General features: G+C 41.9%; 1 protein-coding gene across 5 annotated transcripts in view; it reads right to left on the minus strand.

Annotated features, from left to right (window-relative positions):
* LOC138304092 (uncharacterized) overlaps positions 1–22610 on the minus strand; it is a 381850-nt gene that overhangs the window by 316039 nt on the left and 43201 nt on the right. For all 5 annotated transcript variants that reach the window (XM_069243822.1, XM_069243821.1, XM_069243825.1 and 2 more), the window contains exon 3: positions 4733–4843. In XM_069243822.1, coding sequence (XP_069099923.1) covers positions 4733–4843 — 111 coding nt within the window. The remainder of the gene's footprint in view (positions 1–4732; positions 4844–22610) is intronic.

Here is a 22610-nt window from a genome sequence, read left to right on the forward strand (position 1 = left end):
ACTCACAAAAAGTCGACAAAAGAGTTGAAGTTGGTCAAAAAAGTGACCAAGGGTAGCTCTCTCTGGATCAGCACGTCGCACGGAAAAAAAAGAACTGACGTCAATGCTCTGAGGCGGCATCTATGTACTATTCCCGACATCATCACGCCGACTATGATGCCAACGTCGCCCACGGAGTCGTCCAATGCCACCTACGAACGTTCAAGGGTACGGTCCGAAGAAAAAATCTATGGTTCCAGTATGACGCCTGGGAGAAAATTCTAAGGTAAGGAATCTGCAACTAGAAGTCTCTATCAGATTTGAAGGTTGCAATCTCTAAACAGAAAGCATTTACTTTTTTTTAACATGCCTCTCTTCCACCCCTATTAACTCTCTTCCAGAAAAGCGTTCACACAGCTTCCAAAATTTATGCCAGACTTAAACCTAATTCCAATTCACTATGTGAAACCACAAAACAGAAATGGCAGAACACCTGGATTCAGGAAATGGCACAAACTATGGTCCTCCCCATTTACCAAAAAACAAATCAAACTACATATTTTACATAGAACGTACCTTACCCTGCACCGACTCGCAACTCTAGGCATCGATAAATGCTGGAGCAGCAACACTCCACATGCAGGCTACAACATTTTATATGACTGCCCGTCCCTACATATGTTTTGGACCAGAATCCATGACATCATCAACAATATCTTACAAACCAATCTTCGCAGGACCTTCTCATTCACTGCATGTAGCACCTATCATCCTACATACAGTCTAGACCTGAGAAAAGAAGACTTACTCTTAGCTGACCTACTGTTTACTCTTGCAAATAAAACTATCCTTTCTACCTGGAAATCACGGGGGAATGCCTCTAGTAACACCTGGTGGTAATGGCTAAGATACATTAGAGGCGCACACTCCATTCTCTCAGCATAATATCCTTGGATTTTGGTTGATAAGGCCCTACAGGACAAACTCGAGAAATATTTGGAAGTGATCAACCCCCCATGAACATCACCTTTATTTTACCCAAACACATACCACCCAGCATAAAGATATAGTACTTAGGGCCAGATGTAGCAAAATGACATTTTGCGAATTGCAAATTGCGAGTACTAGCGACTCGCAATTTGCAAGTCGCAAAATGTCATGCAGAAAGGTGTCTCAGACACCTTCTGCGAGTCGGTATGGGGTCGCAAAGACCCACCTCATTAATATTAATGAGGTGGGTCGCAAATTGCGGCCCCATACCGACTATGGGCACTCGCTAACATGGAGGCCTGCTGTAGTCAGCAGGCCTCCATGTTAGCGACCTGCTTTTAAATAAAGCAGTTTTTTTTTTTTTAAATGTAGCCCGTTTTCCCTAAGGGAAAACGAGCTGCATTTCAAAAAATCCGAAACCTTTTGTTTCGGTTTTTTCAGGGCAGGGAGTGGTCCCTTGGACCACTCCCTGCCCTGAAAAATTTTTTGGGGTCCATTCACAAAGGGGAAGGGGTCCCATGGGGACCCCTTCCCGTTTGCGAATGGGTTACCATCCACTTCAAGTGGATGGTAACTGCGACTCCATTTGCGACCGCATACGCGGTCACAAATGGAATTGCATACCATTGCGAATCGCAAATAGGAAGGGAACACCCCTTCCTATTTGCGATTCGGAAATGCATTTTGCGAGTCGGATCCGACTCGCAAAATGCATTTCAACATAGCAAAGTGGCTTTTGCGAGTCGCAAACGGCGTTTTTCGCCATTTGCGACTCGCAAAACCCTTGCTACATCTGGCCCTTAGTTCTTATAGCACCCCACATCACACTGCTCCGCTGAGACTCTAGCGCAGTACGTCCACACTCACAGCTCATCCTAGTCAAGGATCAGTCCCCACACCTTTCTTCTCCCACTTCTCTTCTTCTATCTACCCTACTAATTCTCTCTTTAACCTTTTAGTTAATTTACTACCCACCATATGGTTGTACAACTATATGCGTTTGTTTTGCTGAGCTAATGATTCAATATCTGTCAAATCCTGAAATCATATGTAAACTGTATTCCTAATTAACATGCATTAAGACTGCTCAGATACTATTCGCACGCCGACTGTCTGTTTTGTATACTTAAACGTTTCAATAAAAATGTGTGAAATAAAAAAACAAAACCATTCACTGCTTGCAGTCCGCCGATGCCTTTAAGTCTCATCCAATCATAACTGTCACATTTCTTCACGTCTTTCAATATTTGATCATACGCTAATGGAAGGCAAGACTCTATTGTCCCTTTATCATTAATTGTATTTGTCAATTCGCTCTAATCTGTTTCACAGAACTCTGCAGTTAGGTCTCTTCTTTCAGTTTCTCCACCATGTGCACTCAAGGCATTTAGACTTCTATGCCTATAAAATACGCTTGAAAGCTACCAAATCTTTGAACTATCCATTCCTGTGGGATAATACAGAGGAATCCAACAGTTCAATACCTTTAGTGAAGTACTTTTTCCAAGATGGCAGCCTTTATTTACTAGTCAGTTTCGTATCTAGGAGTACTCATTCCAATACTGTTATCGGAGGCGGGCCGTCTCTCTGAACCCTGCACACCTGGTAAGGTTTTGGAGTGTCAATTTAAGATATAAACTTTTATAGGTGCCATGGGTATCCAAGTGAAATGTTGACTCATCTCTTTTCTGTGACTCTATAGCTTCTAGGCTGACTGTGCTCAGTGTCCTTGAGATCCCTGCTCCCTTCTCCCATTGCGATCGTCCAGCTTCTTCAGGACTGGTGGTGTACTGCACCAATGGCATATAGTCACACCGCAGGCTATCTCCCACATCTGACAGCCTCTGTGTTCCTCATATATTAGTTTGCTTCGGACCTAACATCTGGCGCAAACACAGCTGTTTCTATTTGACCTCAGGAGAACACCACCATCATCCTTGAGCTCTAGGCTCTACCCTCTCAAGTATGTGATGTTTGTAAAAATAAACTGATTTCTGCCTGTGGTCCCAAAGTGGCATACAAACTGGACTGTCCAGCCTAGCAAATTGCAGATTTTCTGGATATCAAGAGGGCTCTGCACATGTTGGGAAGATATATCATCAGAAGATGGAACACTCCTTATTGTCGGTCTCTATAGACTGTGGGTAAGTGTGGATACCTGGAACACCTAGTACTATGATGTTAAAGATAGAAATTGTGGTCCTTAGAGAAGAGAACTGCCAGACTACCAAACAATCAACACAGGGTCTAATTTACTAAAGATCCAAGTATTAAACAATTCAAGGAAATAACACTTCCCAAGATCCACAAGATCATTGCAACCCAGCTGGCCTGGATGAGCCAAGAACCACCTGGGTGATGGAGCTGCAGATATGTCTGTACCATCCAAATTAATCCCATTGTCTTTTAGATGCCTTTATGATCCGCACCTAGTCCCAGAGGTCATGGAGGTTTCATATGTTCACATGTCTTGACCTCGGGTTTAGTTCCATTGGCTAAAGCCAGATATTCTGATTAAGGATCCCTTTAAACCATCTCTCAAGCACTTTAGAGATCCTGAGATGATATAATGATGTGGAACTGGTGAAGCCTTAGAGTCTGGGTTTCTCTATAGTCCATTTGGTATCTTCATTACTGATTTGTTGTCAGTAGCTAGTTTTTAGATACAGCTGTTTAAAGGCACATAAGAAGAACATCACTGTGGGAGTTGACCCCTAATTAATATTTCTGTCCCTTTAAAAAAGATATGGCCATTTGGGACTATAAAAGACCTTAACCAAAATACTGAACCATGTCTGGCTTGGATTCCTGTAATCATGTTCACAGTCACTACTAACTAGAATCCAAAACTCTAGGGCCCATGAAACTCACCACTGAATAAATTGGGTGTGATCCTTGTTGTATGGATAGTTAATTTCTTGTGACATAAAATTTCAGAAGGTGGGGCTTCAACCCCTTGAGAAGCCTAGTCTTGCACACAAAATCTGGATTGATAAATCAGGAATACGCACACTAGATCAAAATTGCTACACTGCATCAATTTCTCTGGCACCTTTGTCCCACTGGTAGAAAATGATAAAACATCATGACTGATTTGACCAGAGTACTACTTCGGAGAATATTTTGGAATAGCATGGAAAACCTGTATTAAAACCCTGTGAGTGAAAGTAAATGAGGCCAAATAAAATAAGTTACTTGAAGTAAGTACTAATAAACATTTATATTTACAGCATTACTACTGCACTGTAAAGGTCCATTCTGTATTATGACTACTGTCGGTATACCTCATTTAAGAAGTCACATTCCATGTTACAATCACATTATACAGCAAAGCGAATGGGCCTATACTCACAAGGCGTACTGAATGAGATTTTATCTCATTCCATGGATTAAACCCCATGTGCTGTGGTACTGGTTAAACACCTTTGCTTTTAAATTATACACATGACAGAATAGCATGGCATAAACTACAGATGCCGATTCACAGGACTAATGTGATCACTGGTAAGGGAACACTAGCTTCAGGCTTCACCTCTTGTAAAAACATGGCCATCTCTCCTCACTCTCCAATGGCAATACACTGCATATTATACTCTGATCTCAGTAACTGAATTATTTAATTGCCAAAAGCACCCACTAAACAGTGCACTGGCTGGTATCTGTATTAGAATAATTATGAGATTCTAACTAAAGAAAGCACTAAAAAAGGGTGAACAAAAACACTACATAGATAATCTTACAAAGATAAATATCTATTCCTTACCTGCAGAAGATGTACCATCCCACTCTGTGTCGTCTGATTCACAGTGACTTCCATCATGCGATGTCTGTCCTATTTCAATCTCTAATACCTCAGGTTTTACAGTCCCAAAAGCTGAACAATAAAATGCATAAATTACAATTTGTAATAAAATATGTTATTAATATGAATGCATGGTATTATAATACATTAGAGACAAGCATATCTATGTAAAACAGTAAGATTACTGGGATGGGTCAATTGTTACATTACTCCTTGCTCCTAATAAGGACTGGATTTTACCTTTCTACTACATAACATGCAATAATTGTATAAAAAAAAAACCAGCAAGTAATTTCATATTGCAGTCTAGTTTGTGCCATCACTAGTCAGCGCAATACGAATGTGGTATAGCTACTGTATTGTAATAACGTCTTAAACTCTAGTTATGATGAGATTATAATGCCTCTTGCCAGAGCCAGTGCACATTGTGAAGGACAGGCCACTTAACAGAATTACAAGTGCTGCTTATGCAAACTGGAGAACGTGGTTTTACTGTTGTGCTTTCATTTTAAAGCCTTAGTTGGACGCACCTATTTTAGCTTAGGCTGTGGCCTGTGGTCTTTTACCTAGTTAAATGCTCCATTTAATCTATTCATTTTAAATAATTTTAGCATAACTGGCTTTTTAGCGGGGTGCTATATTTTTCTAATCAGCTTCTATTTTGTGAAAGTGTTGGCATTGCCTTCCTTGTACAACATTTCACTATGTACCTCTGCCAAAGGCTGCTCAAGGACTGTAAATGATAATCTGTCTAGTATTACCACCACAGGAGTGCTCAACCAGCCTTGCCATAGACACATGATCACATCTGACCTACTTCTTAGAACACAACACACTTTATTATAAGAACAATGCACGGGCCAAAGAAGATTAGAGAAGTCATTCCAGCCAGAGTATCCATCCTATGCTGTGTGCCATTTAATTGCCACAATGCTGACTTAGCCCTGTCTCTACAGTCAACCAAGGAGAAGGCAGGCAGACCACTGCTTTTCAGGTATAGGGGGCGAGTGTTCCTTCCATAGACTAAGTACTGGCACAGAGAAGGGCTAACACTGCAATGCTCTTGCGTAGAAGTGTAAGCAGGAATTCTTAGGCACATGTTTATTCCAATATATTGGGATTGTTTATCTGCTTTTCATTCTTGGTAACAATTCTGATTGTGCTATGTTTCATCTTCCAAATAATCACAGTGTATGCATTTTATCATAGATTGCAGTCTTTTCAATAAATGCATTGAAAACTGTCCTGCATCTCTTTGTCTGCCTATGTGTGTGTGAGACCTGTGCTAACGAGAAAAAAGTGCAGGATCTGAAAAGCGTAACTTCCCTGAGGAGTCACTGATTGTCATGCATCAGGCTGCCACACATCTAGGTTATGGTGGGGTGCTGCTAGCTAGCTGAAAGGGTTAGGCTGACAGCTAAAAGACAGTGTGGGATTGACTCATTCCCCTAAAAGCAGTGGTGCTGCCATCTGAAACCAGCATCTTTACCCCATGACGAGAGTCCTATGACATGGTGCCACCAACACTGGTAAAGCACTATTTTTACAGGTATCTCTATCTCTATCTCACACACGCTAAAGGTACCCTGATTACCTTATACTGAGACGTCATTGGTGTTAGGGAAAAATCCTCCTCAGCTAAATAGGGAGTACCTATCTTAGGCTGAAGGTTGTTCAAGCTTTAACCTCAAAAGGATTCCCCCATTGGTGTTCCTAACTCTGATCCTTATCATTCAATATGACACAACCAGTAAATATTCCAGAAAACTGTAGACGACCCGTCTCTCAGTTTCTCTTAGCTAGTGGACTAACCCATGAGGGTGGGAAAGTTACGTTTGTGGTTGAGGCACCAACACATACAAAACAGAAATATTCTACCCATTGGTCACCTTTCCTGCAATTAACGTAGATTCAAATACATTTCACACATGCAGAATAGCCAATGTACCACAAAAATACAGACCACACCAATACCCAGAGATACCTTTAACTTATCAAGAGCACCACATCTTGTTTAATGGCGCCCTCCCACAACTAATACAACCTGTTGGATTAGGTCCCTTAAGTAATGATGGACCTACATGGCCAACATTGGCTACATGTACCACATCCCAATGTAAAAGCTATGCATGCAGCTGAAATACAAACATCATACAAGGATCTTGTAGATGTATACAGATGATTAATACAATTCGTAATGCAGACATTAAACACCGCCCCAGAGAAGGCTGCTCTAGCAATAAATTAATTGGTTGTTACAGGAATATATCCACAAACTATCCATTCAATAATGGGAAAAGCACCCACTGTGCGGAAGAAGATTGCGTTCTGCGTTGCACAAAAAACAAATCAGCTGGAAGCAGTGTCTCCCCATGCACAATCCCAAGATAAACATAGAATTCTCACAGTGTGCTTGGCTTTGAAATGTTTCCCCCCCAAAAGAGGATTGTGTCACTTGGGGCACAGTCTTTGCTGCAATATATACCACCACACATGGTACACTGACACTTGAAAATCTTCCGGAAGTATTAAAGCAAATACAAAATGAACACGGGGCAGCCACGGACTAGAATTGGGGATGAAACCCATGCACAATTTTGACACAGTCTCCTCAATTATTTTAAGTAACATAAAAGGGGGAGCAACAGCATCGGCAATTCACCAGGGGCTTGGGGAGATTGCTCAATGGGATTAGCAACACAAGCTGTCAAAGATTATTTCCGAAACTTATAGTAGTATAAGTCGGGATAGTTTGGGGCCAGACAAGATAAAGCACAATTACAGAGTTCTTCAACAAAGGAAGGCACTAAGCAGGCCCAAGAGGGCTAACAAATCACTGGGATAAACAAAAACAAAATAAAGAAGTCAAGAGGAGAATCTCTGCAACCGGAGACCTCCGAGTAAAGATACAATCATAGAAACAGGGAAACTTTAAAAACTCCTGACAGATACCAATATACTGACTGTCGCCAATCTCATTCCTTCCAGGACACACCCGATAAACGGAATGAGGCAGGAGGGCGGTCAGAACACCGAAGTCAATACATGAAGCCGAAAAAGGACTCACAAAGTTCTTCAGAAGCTTTTACGGAAAAAGAAAAAGAAATGTCCTCAACAAAAACCCCAATTTGAAAAGAAAAAGGTTGCAGCTCTGTAGGAGGCTGTCCTGGTTTGTTGTGGGTAGCTTGGGTACTTACACCAGGTACAGTTATCCCTTGTTAGTGAATGTAGTAGTGTTCTAGCAGCTTAGGCTGGTAGCAGTAACTATAGCAGAGCAGCTTAGGCTGAACTAGGAGACATGCAAAGCTCATGCAATAACACTTATAGTTACACAGTACTTATCCACCAAGTAAAGACAATACTCAGTGTTACCAAAAAAATTTATTTATTTGGGTGACACAGTACCAAAAATCTCTGAGAGACAATACTCCTTCAGGAGGTAAGTATTATACACAATATATACTCTAGACACCAAAATTAGACAAGTAAATAGTCATAGAACAATGCAAACAGTAGGAAATCCTATAGAATACAATGGAAGAAAATAGGTCTAGGGGCAACACAAACCATATACTAAAAAGGTGGAATGTGAATCACGAATTTCCCCCCCTAGACAAGTGTAGTGTGTGCAGAATTGCTGGGAGAATAAGAATACAGTAAAGGTAAGTAAATTACCCCATCCCAGAGCCCAGAAAAGCAGGAGTATAATACTGCAAGTTTCCTTAGGACACACTACACCTCGTTTTGGGGGTTTTGCAGCAGCCAACCAAGTCTGCAAAGAACAACTGCTGGATTATTAGCCCTGAAGGCCTGCAAAAGAAGGGGACTAAGTCCAGAAGTCAAAAGAAGTTCCGGGAAGGAAAGGAGCCCCTGCCAACCCAGAAGAGGGTGCAACAGAAGAGATCCTGGTTAGTTGAAGACTGCAGAAATGCACCCTAGGAAGATGCCAGTGTGTTTCTGCATAATGCAAAAGATGTCCCACGGCATGAAGATAGTTGCAGACGAGATTTCGTGTTGGAAGGCGCTAACAAGCCTTGGCTAGGCCAAAAGTGCATTTTTCATCAAAATGGCACTGGATGGACCCACGGGGGACCTGGGGGCCTCACCTCTATGTGAGGAGGAAGAGGGGGCTCTCAGCACTTTAGAGAGCCCTCAGTATGCAAGCCTGCACCCCCAGAAGCTGCAGGATCTGGGTTCAAATGTGGTTGATGCAGCACAACCAAAGAAGGTCCCACGCCGCCGGAGAACAACTCAGCGAGTTGAGCGTCGCAGGTGGAGTGCTGGGACCTGGGCCAGGCTGTGCACGAAGGAATTTTGCAAAGAGTGCAGAGAGGCCTCAGGAGGCAAAGAAGACACAAAACACAGGGGTACCGACCTTCTCAGGGAAGGCGAGGTCTTACCTCCATCAAATTGCATCAGCAGGATCTCAGGACAGTCTATGTCGATGATGTCCACCCTCTGTGTCCTTAGGAGCACGCTCGTCGCCATGAGAGGAGTCCCAGGGTACCGGTCGTCACCTTGGAAGGTGCCTGCTTGGAGCAGGGTAGTGACTCTGTCACTCCATGGGAGATTTCTTCGGTCCTTCTGCTACACGATGAAGACAGGGAGTCCCCAGAGCATGCACACTGTGGAAACTGTTGCAGTTGCTGACTTGGATCTGAGGTTGCTGAAGAAAAGTGTCTCTTGTAGACACTCTGTTGCAGTTACAGCATTTCTTGGAGCAGGCTGCGGTTGATTCAAGATCAGAGGATGCTGAAGTTGTTACAGAGGATTCCTGAAGGAAACTTGCAAGCAGAATCTGAAGAGCACCCAGAGGAGAGACCCTAAATAAGCCTGAGAAGGGGATTGGCTACCTTATCAGGTATGGACCTATCAGGAGGGGTCTCTGACGTCACCTGCTGGCACTGGCCACTCAGAGCCCTCCAGAGTGCCCCCACACCTTGCAAAGCAAGGTGGCTGAGGTCTGGGACACACTGGAGGAGCTCTGGGCACCACCCCTGGGGTGGTGATGGACAGGGAAGTGGTCACTCCCCTTTCCTTCATCCATTTTCCCACCAGAGCAGTGGAGAAGGGGTCCCTTAACCAGTGTAGACTGGTTTATTCAAGGAGGGCACCATCTGTGCTCTTCAAAGCATTTCCAGAGGCTGGGAGAGGCTACCCCTCCCCAGCCTGTAACACCTATCTCCAAAGGGAGAAGGTGTAACACCCTGTTCTCAGAGGAAATGCTTTGTTCTGCCTTCCTGGGAATGAGCTGCCCAGACCCCAGGAGGGCAGAACTCTGTTTGTGAGGTGGCAGCAGCTGTAGCTGCAGTGCAAGCCTCAGAGAGATGGTTTGGCAGTACTGGGGTCCATGGTGGAGCCCCCAGGATGCATGGAATTGGCTCCCCAATACCAGATTTGGAATGGAGGGACTATTCCATGATCTTACACATGTTACATGGCCATAATCGGAGTTAACATTGTGAAGCTAGATATAGGTATTGACCTATATGTAGTTCACACGTGTAATGACATCCCCGCACTCACAAAGTCTGGGGAAATGGCCCTGAGCTATGTGTGGGCACCTTTGCTAGTGCAAGAGTGCCCTCACACTTAGTAACTTTGCACCTAACCTTCAGCAAGTGAAGGTTAGACATATAGGTGACTTATAAATTACATAAGTGCAGTAAAAATGGCTGTGAAATAACGTGTGTGTTATTTCACGTAGGCTGCAATGGCAGGCCTGTGCAAGGGTTTGTCTGAGCTCCCTATGGGTAACCATGCTAGAAATAGGCTACTTTCCTACAAGGTCTTTCGGTCAAACATGCCAAAAATATTGAGAACACTACTGAAAAACAAGACATGGGCAGTGACTCTGCTAGACAGCGCAGCAGAAGTCACAATATGTCACCAGAATCTTATAGATCATCTGAATGTGACACTGACTAATGACTTCCTGGAAGTCAAAACACTGGACATGCGCATCTCACAGGGTTTATAAATTAAACATACAGACTGAGGAAGACAGAGTGCACTGATAAATTTATCTTCTGGAGAACACTAAATTATGACATATTATAGGTAGAAAACGATTGGCCACCTGAATTTGTCTGCGTGCTCCCACAAGGGGAAGATTTAATTTTGCCTTCTTTCTCTGTCCTTGCTCCAGATGCAGTAAAAGAAGCTTACGACGCAGATTAGGCATTGGTGCAAGCACCAGCGCTGTACCGCAACCATGTAGGGTGGGATAGAGATTTCCCCCTACCATGTTATTCTCACATGATCTACATAACAGATTCAATCTCGATACTCGATTAAATGTGAGGCTAAAGCACTGATGAGAGAAATTCTCACACAACTTGAGTACCAGCGAGTTACTGAACCTTGCCTATCCACAATGAATAACTCTTTATTTGCCGTAGCAAAACCGGACCATTCATATAGAATAGTGTTCGACTGCAGACACTTAAACAGTCACACACATACATTTGCTATATATACTGCACACACATAGTGCGTTAAAAATACAAAACAACCTTGGATATTTCCAATTGTTTTTTCTGACAAAATCTAGCACTGGAATTTAAGCCTATTTATAGCGCTTGGGTCCCAAAGGAAATTTTGCCGCTTGCCCCAAGGGTATAAGAACAGTCCAAGATTGTTCTCTGCCCAAATGACATCAATATTACATTATATTGATTCTGAGGCATTGTCCTATGTAGGTGATATTTATCTCACAGGTGACGACCTCAACGCACATTTAGCCAGGGTGGTTCGTACTGTTTTGGGATTTGCCAAATGGGCTATAAAATTATTTTCAAGAAAACAAAAATTGTTTTTTTCAGTGCCCTATTTTTGGGATACAAATTATCAGATGAGGGCAAGGGCCTAGCCCTGCACTTTCTAGAAAAAAGTGTGCAAGTACAACCTCCAAATACCATCATAAAGCTGCAGTCATTACTGGGCTTTTTAACTTTGGCAGAACTTACATTCCTGAATATATGCAATGCATAAAACCTCTTTATGAGTTAATACTTCCAGATTTCTCAGGCAAACATTGGACACTTGAACATATATGCAATCTCAGAGCATTACAAGACATGCTTGAAGCAAAACATTTATACACACGTAACAACAAAACAAACTTGGTCATCAGATTAATTCCTGGTGTCATCGGGTTCACCTATGTCGCATTTAATGAGGGTGACACAGTACCTATAGCATATAAATCACATTTGTACTCAAATGCAGAGCAACATTTCGCACCAACAGAAAAAATACTGACTGCTGTCCAGATGGCTGTCTTAAAGGAAACCACTTGTCCACGGGAAACGCATCACTGATGTTACCCCAATAATGGCCCTTGAGGCTTTCACCAAGGCTAGCATCCCAAAAGCAAAGGCATTATATACACAATGGATTAAATGTGCAATGTCTCTGACGGCCACAGATGTTGATTACATTTTCGACCCAAAACATCAGATCCAAGAATTCCTTCAATATGAGCTTGAGTGCCCCATGTACACTAGCATCTTGCCTCTTGATCAATAATATCAAATCATCATTTGTACTGATGGTTCAGCACAACTAATTGTAGGTACCAAACATCAATACCTACATGCAGATTCTAAAGGCCGGCCCAGCACATCTTGCAGAGCTTAAAACTCTAATTTTGGCACTGGGACACACGGATCTTGAACTTTCTACTTTGATTGTGTGTGATTTGTACTACTGTGTCCAGTCCTTTAATGAATACTTACATTACTGGCACCTAAACGGGTTCAGGGATTCAAAAGGGAACACCATCAAACATAAATTCTTGTGGGGGAGAGTAGCAAATCTTAAAGATGGGCAACCAAAAGCTTATGTAGCTCATACATTGGGCCATCAACGTGCAGGAATACATGTAGGAAACACGTTGGCTGATTAAGCTGCCAAATCTGCAGTTGCTTCGGCTTTTGTTGCTGCGATTACTGATTCGGACACAAGACTGGATGATGAAACACTGGCTTCTGTGAAAACCTCTGCTGACAGAAAGCCCTTACCAAAAGCATACCCTGCTAAGTATCCCTACCACATCTGGATTCGATGAAAGGCAGAGGCATAAATATAAATTTGGAGGGCAGAGTGTTTACAACTTAGGATAAAGTGCATGCATTTAAAGAATGGGTTTCGTGCATTTGCAGGACTTCAAGACAGTGTATGATAGTGTGAGAAAGCCTCAGAGATAAGACATGAAACGCCCACAGAAATAATGTTTGGTGTTGGTAGTGTGGGTGTCAGAACACATTAAATGATTTGTTGAGAAGCTGTTATCAGACATCCCTTAAACTACACAGTCTAACTTTTTTGGTTGGAAGAGCAGACAGACATCTTGGTTCCAAGCTGAAACATGGTGATGACCCCAGACCAATTATTGCAAGCATTCAGAACTATAGGGATCAGGACTCCATCTTGAATGCCCAACTGGGGATATATACAGTTTAGAAAGAGGTCAAGAAAGTTACAGGTCATAGCCAGTTAATGAAATTATACTACACATGCAGTAAATGGCACTTAGAAACAGACAATGTATTGCATAAATGGTAAACAATAATAAGATGTATCGCAACATAAAAATCTGTCCCGCAATGTAGTGCTTGCGAGAAGTGAGATACAAGTGATCAGAAAGTGTAAGAGAAAATCCAGCCTGGTGTGACTTCAATAGTATACAGGGCAATCTGAAACATTTTTACAGTTTTGCCGAAATTACAAACAACACATCAAGGCATGAATACAATTATGCGTCAGCGTTATCAACCCGTAACATTTCCACTGGTTGGGAATTGGGTATTCACCAGGACTAAAACGTAACAGACACCCTCCAGAATGATAGAGATGTAAAAGGCAAAAAAATATCACCATCTTGTTGGGGGCTAAGAAAGCTGCCCACCATTTACCAAATATCGGACCCGTGAGGAAAAGAAGTCAATCATTCTACTGAATCCTGCGAAATGTGGTTGTGCGCCTGCGAGGGTTGAGAATGAGTCCTGCATTGTACTGTCCGCTAGGCCTATTTACTTTGCTAATTCCTGTTAGGAGTATCAGAAAAATGAGTGGCAAAAATGATTTTGGTATCAATATTTAGAATTGAAAATGCTTCAATTCCGAAAAATAAGTTAAACAATTAAAGATTAGTAAGAATCGTGGAAGGGGTAGAAATATTCAAAGTGCCTCATTCAAGCCCGATGTCCCTTAAATACCACTTTCCTCTGTAGTCTCTCACTCTCTTCACTTGTTTGTTATCACATCATCCACCTGTCTATCTTTCACATAATCTCCTTCCCCCTTATGACTCTTTTTCACTCAGTCCTTTTGCATTTACTTCATTGCGTCACTTCCCCTTCTCCAAGCCTTCTCTCTCACCCATTGTGTCTTGCTCGTCGCCCCGTAACATAGCATGGCACTGTCAATATTTCAACCGCACTGTACCTCCTTCACACACTTTCTATATAAAATGGTGGATTACATTTGTGACATCAGTTCCCATTGCTCTGTGTTCGTTGCAGAGAAGCAAAAATTAGATCAGCATGTAGTATGAACACATTTATGACAAGGTGCAATGTGAGAAATTCTCACTGCCTTCATCCTCAACTACAGAGCCCTAAACCATGCCCCATGTTGAACCACCACCCCCAACCTAAATTCACCGACACCTATAGGCGACTCAGTTCACAGTATGCACTAGACGATAATTCTATGCTGCAAAAAGAAATCTGCAGAAAACAACATCTTGAAAACTAAATTGCTCTTAGGGAACGTAACATAAAGTAAAACTTGAAATGTAAACAAAGACTGCATGGCTGACATGGATTACCTTAGGGGTTTTATAGACATTATTGAAAAAACAATCAGTGTTTTTGCCTATGAAGTTAAGGTTGGGAATATAGGGCCAGATAAGACTTGTTTCAAAGTCAGTGTTTAATTACTGCTTCATCTGAGTCTTGGCAGGATTCAACCCACTTAAATCCCTCTGTAAGTATAGTTCCAAGTCATTGACAGCCAGATATTGTGAAGATCTTTTTGACAACAAATGCACCAGCTGATAACGAGAATTAAAATACAAGAGCAGCTCCAATGACAACCCCACACTGCTAAACGCATGTGTGAACACTAACACCAACGAGGCAGTGCAACAAAACCAGAATATTTTTTTAAAACAATGTAACCATCCACCAAACCATTCCCAGACCAACTATTCCTGCGCCCAGCAGGTAAATGCACTGCCTCTAACCTGTTTACTGAAACAATACAAACGATCTGACAGCACATAAGCAACAATAGAAATCAATGCCTTAGAAAGTCGCCTACCCCAATCTTGATCCAGCTGTCTATCCTGTAAACAAACACTGACTATATTCCTTGTCTTTGGCCCTGTACAGTGCTCAGAAGCTGTAAAAAAACAAAAAAAAATCAGCACTCGCCACATATGTTTTTTGCATTTTGCTGTTCTTAGTCCTGTATTCGTAAGGGTAAAAGGAAAACGAAAGATTGCAAAATGCAAAGAATAAAAACATAATTTGGCAAACTACCGAGAGGGCTGTCTTTTTGCACTATATTTTTTAACGGAGCAAGGAGCGGTTTACTAGGACCTTGCAGCACTTAATGGAAGGCCTTCAGGGGTTACCTATAAGTCTTAAATTAGGGAGAAAAGCAAATACACATACAAATCTTGTGTGCTTTTTAATAATACATTTTTTTATAATTCCGGTCTAGAAACAGCATTATTTTTAAATAACTGCTTACAGTCTTAGAAACATTTTTCCTTTGACTGGGGATGTAAGTAAGAATGTGAAATGTTTTTTATTTCTAAAAAAGCATCTCATAGTTGTCTACCAATGTTTACACTCTTAAACAATTTAGGGTGATCAAAGGCACATTTCTTACAGGTGTGGGAATGGAAGTAACTCTTTCCCCCATCTCTGCTAAGAACATAACATGCATTTAATCTACTGAGTTTGATTAAATGACTGCAGATGAGAGGAACACGTTATATGTGCCAATATAGACGTGTTTCTTCTTCCAAACAGAAAATCTTCTGTGTCCCATCCTGTACTACAACCCTCCCTCAAAACTATTCTAGCATGGGACAGGAGTTTCTCTTGTTAGTCTTTATTGTCATCAATGTGGCTTAAGATCAGATGTGAATGCACTGTCCCCCAGGTTCAACATAAAAAAGGGCCGGGAGCTCCACACAGCAACGAAATAGTGATGCCAACCTTGATCAGAAGTGTTTTTTTTCAGTGAGCATCTTTTGTGGGTTAATGGCATGCAGGTTTGAACTTTGCTAATGATTGACCCATATGTTATTTAGAGCAGGTTAATTTGCTAGTGCTGAGAAGCTATTGAAGAGCCTCTATACTTGGCAAAATATGATCACATCAAATCAAGTAAAAGCTAATTTGTAAGGCACCTAAACCTGAAGGTATCCAGACACCAGGACTTTTTTGGCCATGTCCCTAAAAATCTAAAAGAGAAGTGTTTTTAGAATTTTCTCAAACTTCTCCATTCACAAGATCATAATTAGTCGAAAAGAAAGTTTGACCCATCATCTTAGCCTAAGGTTCTGGAGAACTTTACCAACCACTGTAGACCTCCTAAAGCTGCAAGAGACCAGCGTTGTCAGGATCACTATATTTAACAGGTGTCCATTTTGAGAATTGTTCTTTTCACATGAAAATGTAGTTGCACACCAGTTAGTGATTTTTTCTGCTCCGGCACAAAGGGACCATATGGCCAGGTCAGCAATAGTGTTCTCTGTATATGAGTGCCTACTCCTGAAAATGTGTGAAGGACTCTTATCTTTAACAGGAGTTCATTTTAAGGTTCTTTACCCACAAAAAAAGGCAGTTGCATGATTGATTGCCTTTCTCTATTACTAATCATATGATTTTACAGACCCTTTAAGAAGCCCAACTGAACACCCCACATACACTGTCGCACAGCATTTGGGCTACAAAAGAAATGTACATTGTGAAAGAATCCTGTAATAAAAATGGGCATATTTTGATGTGTCTATTCTCATGAAAATGACAACTATGTGTCAACCAAGGTGACTTTCTCTATTCTTTCACAATGAGCATTTCAGCTCAGTTCAGTAACTCCGTTTGTAAACCTCATGCATAAAGTTTAGCCTTCAAACAGCAGAACCTTCAACTTTTTTAAAGACTCTTGTAGTTAACATGGACATGTTTGAGAATATTTCTTTTGCCTTGCATAAGGCAGTTGCATCATTGCCAAACTACGTTTTTCTACTCCTGTCCAAAAATAACGACCTGTTTTCAATGATTCCTATTTTACACCTCAAATATAAAATGAGGGTTTGTGAAATTCTCCCATGTTTTACATGGGTACACTTCGAAAATGTGTCTTTTACCATTAGAATGTGGTTGCACCACTGCCAGTGTGATTTACTTTACTCTTGCGCAAAGTGACGGCTAGCCACATTCAGGAAATACAGTTGAATGGGCCAGATGTACAAAGCCATTTTGCATTTCTTAACTGTGTGAATCGCTTTTTGGGCCGTAAAGAAAAGCAAAATGGGCTTTTCAGATGAAGGGCCAGATGTAGCAAACCATTTGCGACTCGCAAACGGCGAAAATCGCCGTTTGCGAGTTGCAAACGTGGGTTTGCCATGCAGAAATGCATATTGCGAGTCGTTACCGACTCGCAATATGCATTTCCGACTCGCAAATAGGAAGGGGTGTTCCCTTCCTATTTGCGAGTCGCAGTGGGATGCAATACCATTTGCGACCACGTACGCGGCCGCAAATGGCATCGCAGTTACCATCCACTTCAAGTGGATGGTAACCCACTCGCAAATTGGAAGGGGTCCCCATGGGACCCCTTCCAGTTTGTGACTGGACCCAAATATATTTTTTCAGGTCAGGGAGTGGTCCAAGGGACCACTCCCTGCCCTGAAAAAATACCGAAACAAAAGGTTTCGTTTTTTTTTTAAGTGCAGCTCGTTTTCCTGTAAGGAAAACAGGCTACACTTAAAAAAAAAAAAACTGCTTTATTTAAAAGCAGGTCACGAACATGGAGGTCTGCTGACGTCAGCAGGCCTCCATGTTAGCGAGTGCCTATACTCGCTATGGGGCCGCAATTTGCGACCCACCTCATGAATTTTCATGAGGTGGGTCATTGCGACCCCATAGCGAGTCGCAGTCGGTGTCTGAGACACCGTACTGCATAGCAATTTGCGACTTGCAAATTGTGAGTCGCAGGGACTCGCAATTTGCAAGTCGCAAATTGCCGATTTGCTACATCTGGCCCCAAATCACAAATAGGGATTACTATTTGCGATTCCTATTCAGATGTACAAAGCAATTCCTAAATGCGAATTGGGCATTTAGGAAATGCAATTACCACTGAATTCAAGTCTATGGTAACCAATTGACATTTTTAAAAAACACCCAAAAATGTTTTTTAAGTGGAATAGAGCACACACATGCCCCTTGGGCATACATGTGCTCTACACTTGACCACTATATTTGGGGTGCATTTCGGGTGCCCTTCTGCCCATAGCCATCCTTGGTTTTGCATTTCCCAAATAAAGATTTCCTAATAGGAACTTGCTATTTAGGAAATGCAAAACCAGCCATTGAGACAAATGGCATAGGATTTCTTATTTGCAATTTCCTAATAGTAATTCCTACTTTGTTGGAATCACTATTAGGTAATCGGTATCTTGGTACATAGCATTTCGCATTTCCTAAATTGCGATTTCTATGAAGTTGCTATTTAGGCTCTATGGGCCAGATGTAGCAAAGGGTTTTACCCATTTTGTGTCTATGGGATAATGTGTTCGTACATATGGCCTTATGTTCCTCTTACAGAATTTGTGTTCCAAAACACAGCAAATGTTTTATCATTGCTAAACTAGGTTTATATATGTATGTACAGGTATTTATAGAGTAGAACCTAAGTAGCTTGCATAGAGCACAAACAGATGGTAAAAGAAATGCTCTAAGAAAAGGAAGAGTTTTGAGGGGAGAGGCCTCAAAGTTCTTGAATTCTAGAGACTAAAATAACAAAGATGTGCCAGTCCTTAACTATATGTCTTCAAATAATCAACCAATAAGCTCAGCAAGAATCAGCCTGGGGAGTTTGTTGTAATTTGAAATATAGCTTTATTTTCCTTATTGATGCTAGTACATATGGTGGTGGCTAGAAAAGTAAAAGAGAACTCGGATATTAAGGAAGTGTGGACCTTCCTGGATGAACACAGTTTAAGTCAGTTAATACTGCATTTAAAGTGGGATTATTAAATCAATGGGATAATTCAAGCCTACTTCCTGTGGGGTGTTGAAAACTACTTACTGTCACACCAAATCATCTTGTGTATTTATAAAGTGCATATTCGTGTACTGGGATATCCTGGTGCTGAATAACAGATGTTTATTGTTATCCAACTCAGAGGTGCTCATTTTTATCAAACATGGAAGGATGAAAAGATGATCGAAAGCACCAGGACTCAAACATGTGAGTAGGAGGTGAAACACAGATCCCTCAAGGGGACGCATTAGTTTAATAAGCCACCGACAAATGCTATCTGTTTGGGATTTTCAACGTATCTATCATTGTAGACATCATAGTGGACACGTGACTAGAACTATAATCACACACTTTCACTGTGAGGATTTGGGCATGTCTGTAATCACACACTACCTCTATGGAGACTTGAGCATGACTATAACACACACTCTCTCTATGGGGACCTAAACAAGACTAAAATCACACAATAGCTCTGTGGGACCTGGGTAACACAATAATCACATACAATATCTCTGGGGACCTGAGCATCCCTATAATCCCACGCTATCTCTGTTGGGGCCATGGTAATACAACATTCATACACTATATATTTAGGGACCAGGCATCCCTATAATCACACACTATTCCTGTGAGGACCTGGGCATCACTCTAATCAAACACTAGCTCTGTGGGGACTTAGGCAGCACTATAATCACACACTATCTCTGTGGGGGCCTGGGGATCTCTATAATCACACACATTCTCTATGGGGACCTAGGCATCACTATAACCACACACCCTGGGCCAGATTCAGAGTTTGATGGATGGGTTTACTCACAAACATGGCGGATATCCCATCTGCCGTATTATGATCCCATTATATCCATAATCGTAATATGGTGGACGGGATATCCGTCACATTCGTGAAGGAGTAACCCATCCGCCAAACTCTACATCAGGACTTATGTCTGTGAGGACATGGGCATACCTATAATCACACACTATCTCTGTGGCGGCCTTGGCATCCCTATAATCACAAAGTATCCCTTGGCATCCCTATAATCACAAACTATCTCTGTGGGGACCTGGGCTTCCCAATAATCACACCCTATTCCATGGAGACATGGGCATCAGTATGATGACAAACTATCTCTGTGGGGACCTCGGCATCAATATAATCAACCACAAACTATCACTGTGGAGGCTTAAACATCACTGTAATCACACACTATCTCTATAGGGACATAAACATGACTATAAACATGCACTATCTTATTGGGTACCTGGGTAACACTATACTCTATACCATTTCTGTGAAGACCTGGCTAACCCTATAATTACATAATATCCCTATCTAGACGTGACCATGACTTTAATCACATACTATCTTTTTGGAGACTTCAACATGACCATAATCACACACTAACTCTGAGGGGACCTGGGCATCCTTATCATCACACATTACCTCTGTGGAGATATCAACATGACTGTTAGACCTAGCAGCTCTTGGCATAGTTTCAATGTATTTTTTTGCTTCTGACTCCCCATTCGTGGATCCTCTGCTGTAATTTGTTTTTGCTGGTTTTGATACTCTGGGCACTTTACCACTGCTAACCAGTGCTAAAGAGTAAGTGCTCTCAGTCTAAAAGATATTGGTAATTGAGTTTATATAATTGGCACCTTTGATTTACTCGTAAATCCCTAGTAAAGTGCACCAAGTGTGCCCAGGGCTGTAAATCAAATGCTACTAGTGGGCCCGCAGCACTGATTGTGACACTCACATGAGTAACCCTGTAAACATATCTCAGACCTACCACTGAAGGGTCTGTGTGTGCAGTTTTGCACTGCCAATTCGACCTGGCAATGTACCCACTTTCCAGTCCCAAACCTTCCCTTATACTACATGTACATCACCCCTAAAGTAGGCCCTAGGTAGCCCCATGGGCAGGGTGCAGTGTATTTTAAAGGTAGGACATGTACTGGTGTGTTTTACAAATCCTGCTAGTGAAATACAGCAAAATATGGTTTTCACTACTGCAAGCCTATCTCTCCCACAGTTTAATATGGGGACTGCCTTTAAATATCTTAAGTGCAGTTTCTCTTTGGGAGCAGACAGAGATTTGGAGTTTGGGGTATCTGAACTGACAACTGAAAAAGACATATTTTAGTAGAGTTGTTTTTAGATTGTCCGTTTGAAAATGCCACTTTTAGAAAGTGGGCATTTTCTTGCTTAACCTTTCTGTGCCTCTGCCTGCCGGTGGATCGGTGCATCGCCTACACACAACTGAAAAATCTATGCATTGCCGGTAAAAATCGACACATCACCAGCTCAGCACAGATTCATCACTGCCATGCATATGGATTTTCCACGCATCTTTCCCTGGAATCAAAACCTGCAACTTCACTGAACCAATACGCTGCAGCTTGTCCGGAAAGAGATGCGTTTCTTCCCTGCACGGAAAGAATCGATGCATTGCTTGCCCTGCGGTCAAAGAATCAACGCATAGCCTCACTTGCAAGTAAGCAACGGACACATTGCTTGCTTTTCCGATGCATGCCCGCCTAACTTTATTTTTGATGCATACCAGGTACTTTGTGCTAAAACAATGCATCCATTGATTTCTATGGATTAAGACTCTTTTTACTTTAAAAATTAATATCTTTGCTTGTGTATGTTGGGTTTTTGTTGTTTAGGTCTTGTTTGATTTAGATAAATATTGACAATTTTTCTAAACTGGTGTGGAGTTCTTTTGTGGTGTTTTCACTGTATTACTCTATGTGTTTGTGCAATTACTTTACACATTGCCTCTGAGAAAAGCCTGACTGTTTATGCCAAGCTACCAAGATGGAGAGCAGGAGTTATCTGAGCTGTGTATCTCCCTTACCTTCACTAGAGTGAGGGTCCCTACTTGGACAGATGTGTAACTGACTGCCAACAAGAGACCCCATTTCTAACATTTGGTGATCAGCGGTGAAGATAGAACTTGTATTTGTACTTGACATACAGTGATTGGTGTACACTACTGTGTAGTGCAGACTATTACACAACCACATACTGTCTTTTCTCTCCGATTTTAGTTTTCCTTTTTGGATTTCCCTTGCCTTCTGAAACTCTGCACCTTTGTTAAGCCTTACTCACAATCATGTTTCAGTCTGGTGAGCCATCAGTTGGAGCTGCAGAAGTTGTGTTTGAGCAGGAGAGGCTGGATACCTATAAGGTGCCTCAGCTCAAAAGGTTCTGCAGAGAATTCAAGTGTTCTATTAAAAACCTCACAAAAAAGGAGGAGCTGCAAAAGGCGCTGAAGGCCTGGCTGGCAGCAAAGGAGGCTGATGGGCCCACAGAGAAGGAGAATGTTGCTGGAGACGTAGAGGTGCAGAGCATCCATGATGATTTATTGGATAACCAAGGCCAGCCTGGAGGGAGGACCTCCAGAGCAGGCAGCAGTGTTTCTTCCAAAGGCTTAATCCAGGTGGAACTGGAGGACCGGCCAGAAAACAGGAGGTATCAACTGGAAATGGAGAAACTCAAGCTACAGCATAAAAGGGAGCTTCAGCTGGATCTGGC

The sequence above is a fragment of the Pleurodeles waltl genome, chromosome 7, assembly GCF_031143425.1.
Source record: "Pleurodeles waltl isolate 20211129_DDA chromosome 7, aPleWal1.hap1.20221129, whole genome shotgun sequence".
NCBI lineage: Eukaryota > Metazoa > Chordata > Amphibia > Caudata > Salamandridae > Pleurodeles > Pleurodeles waltl.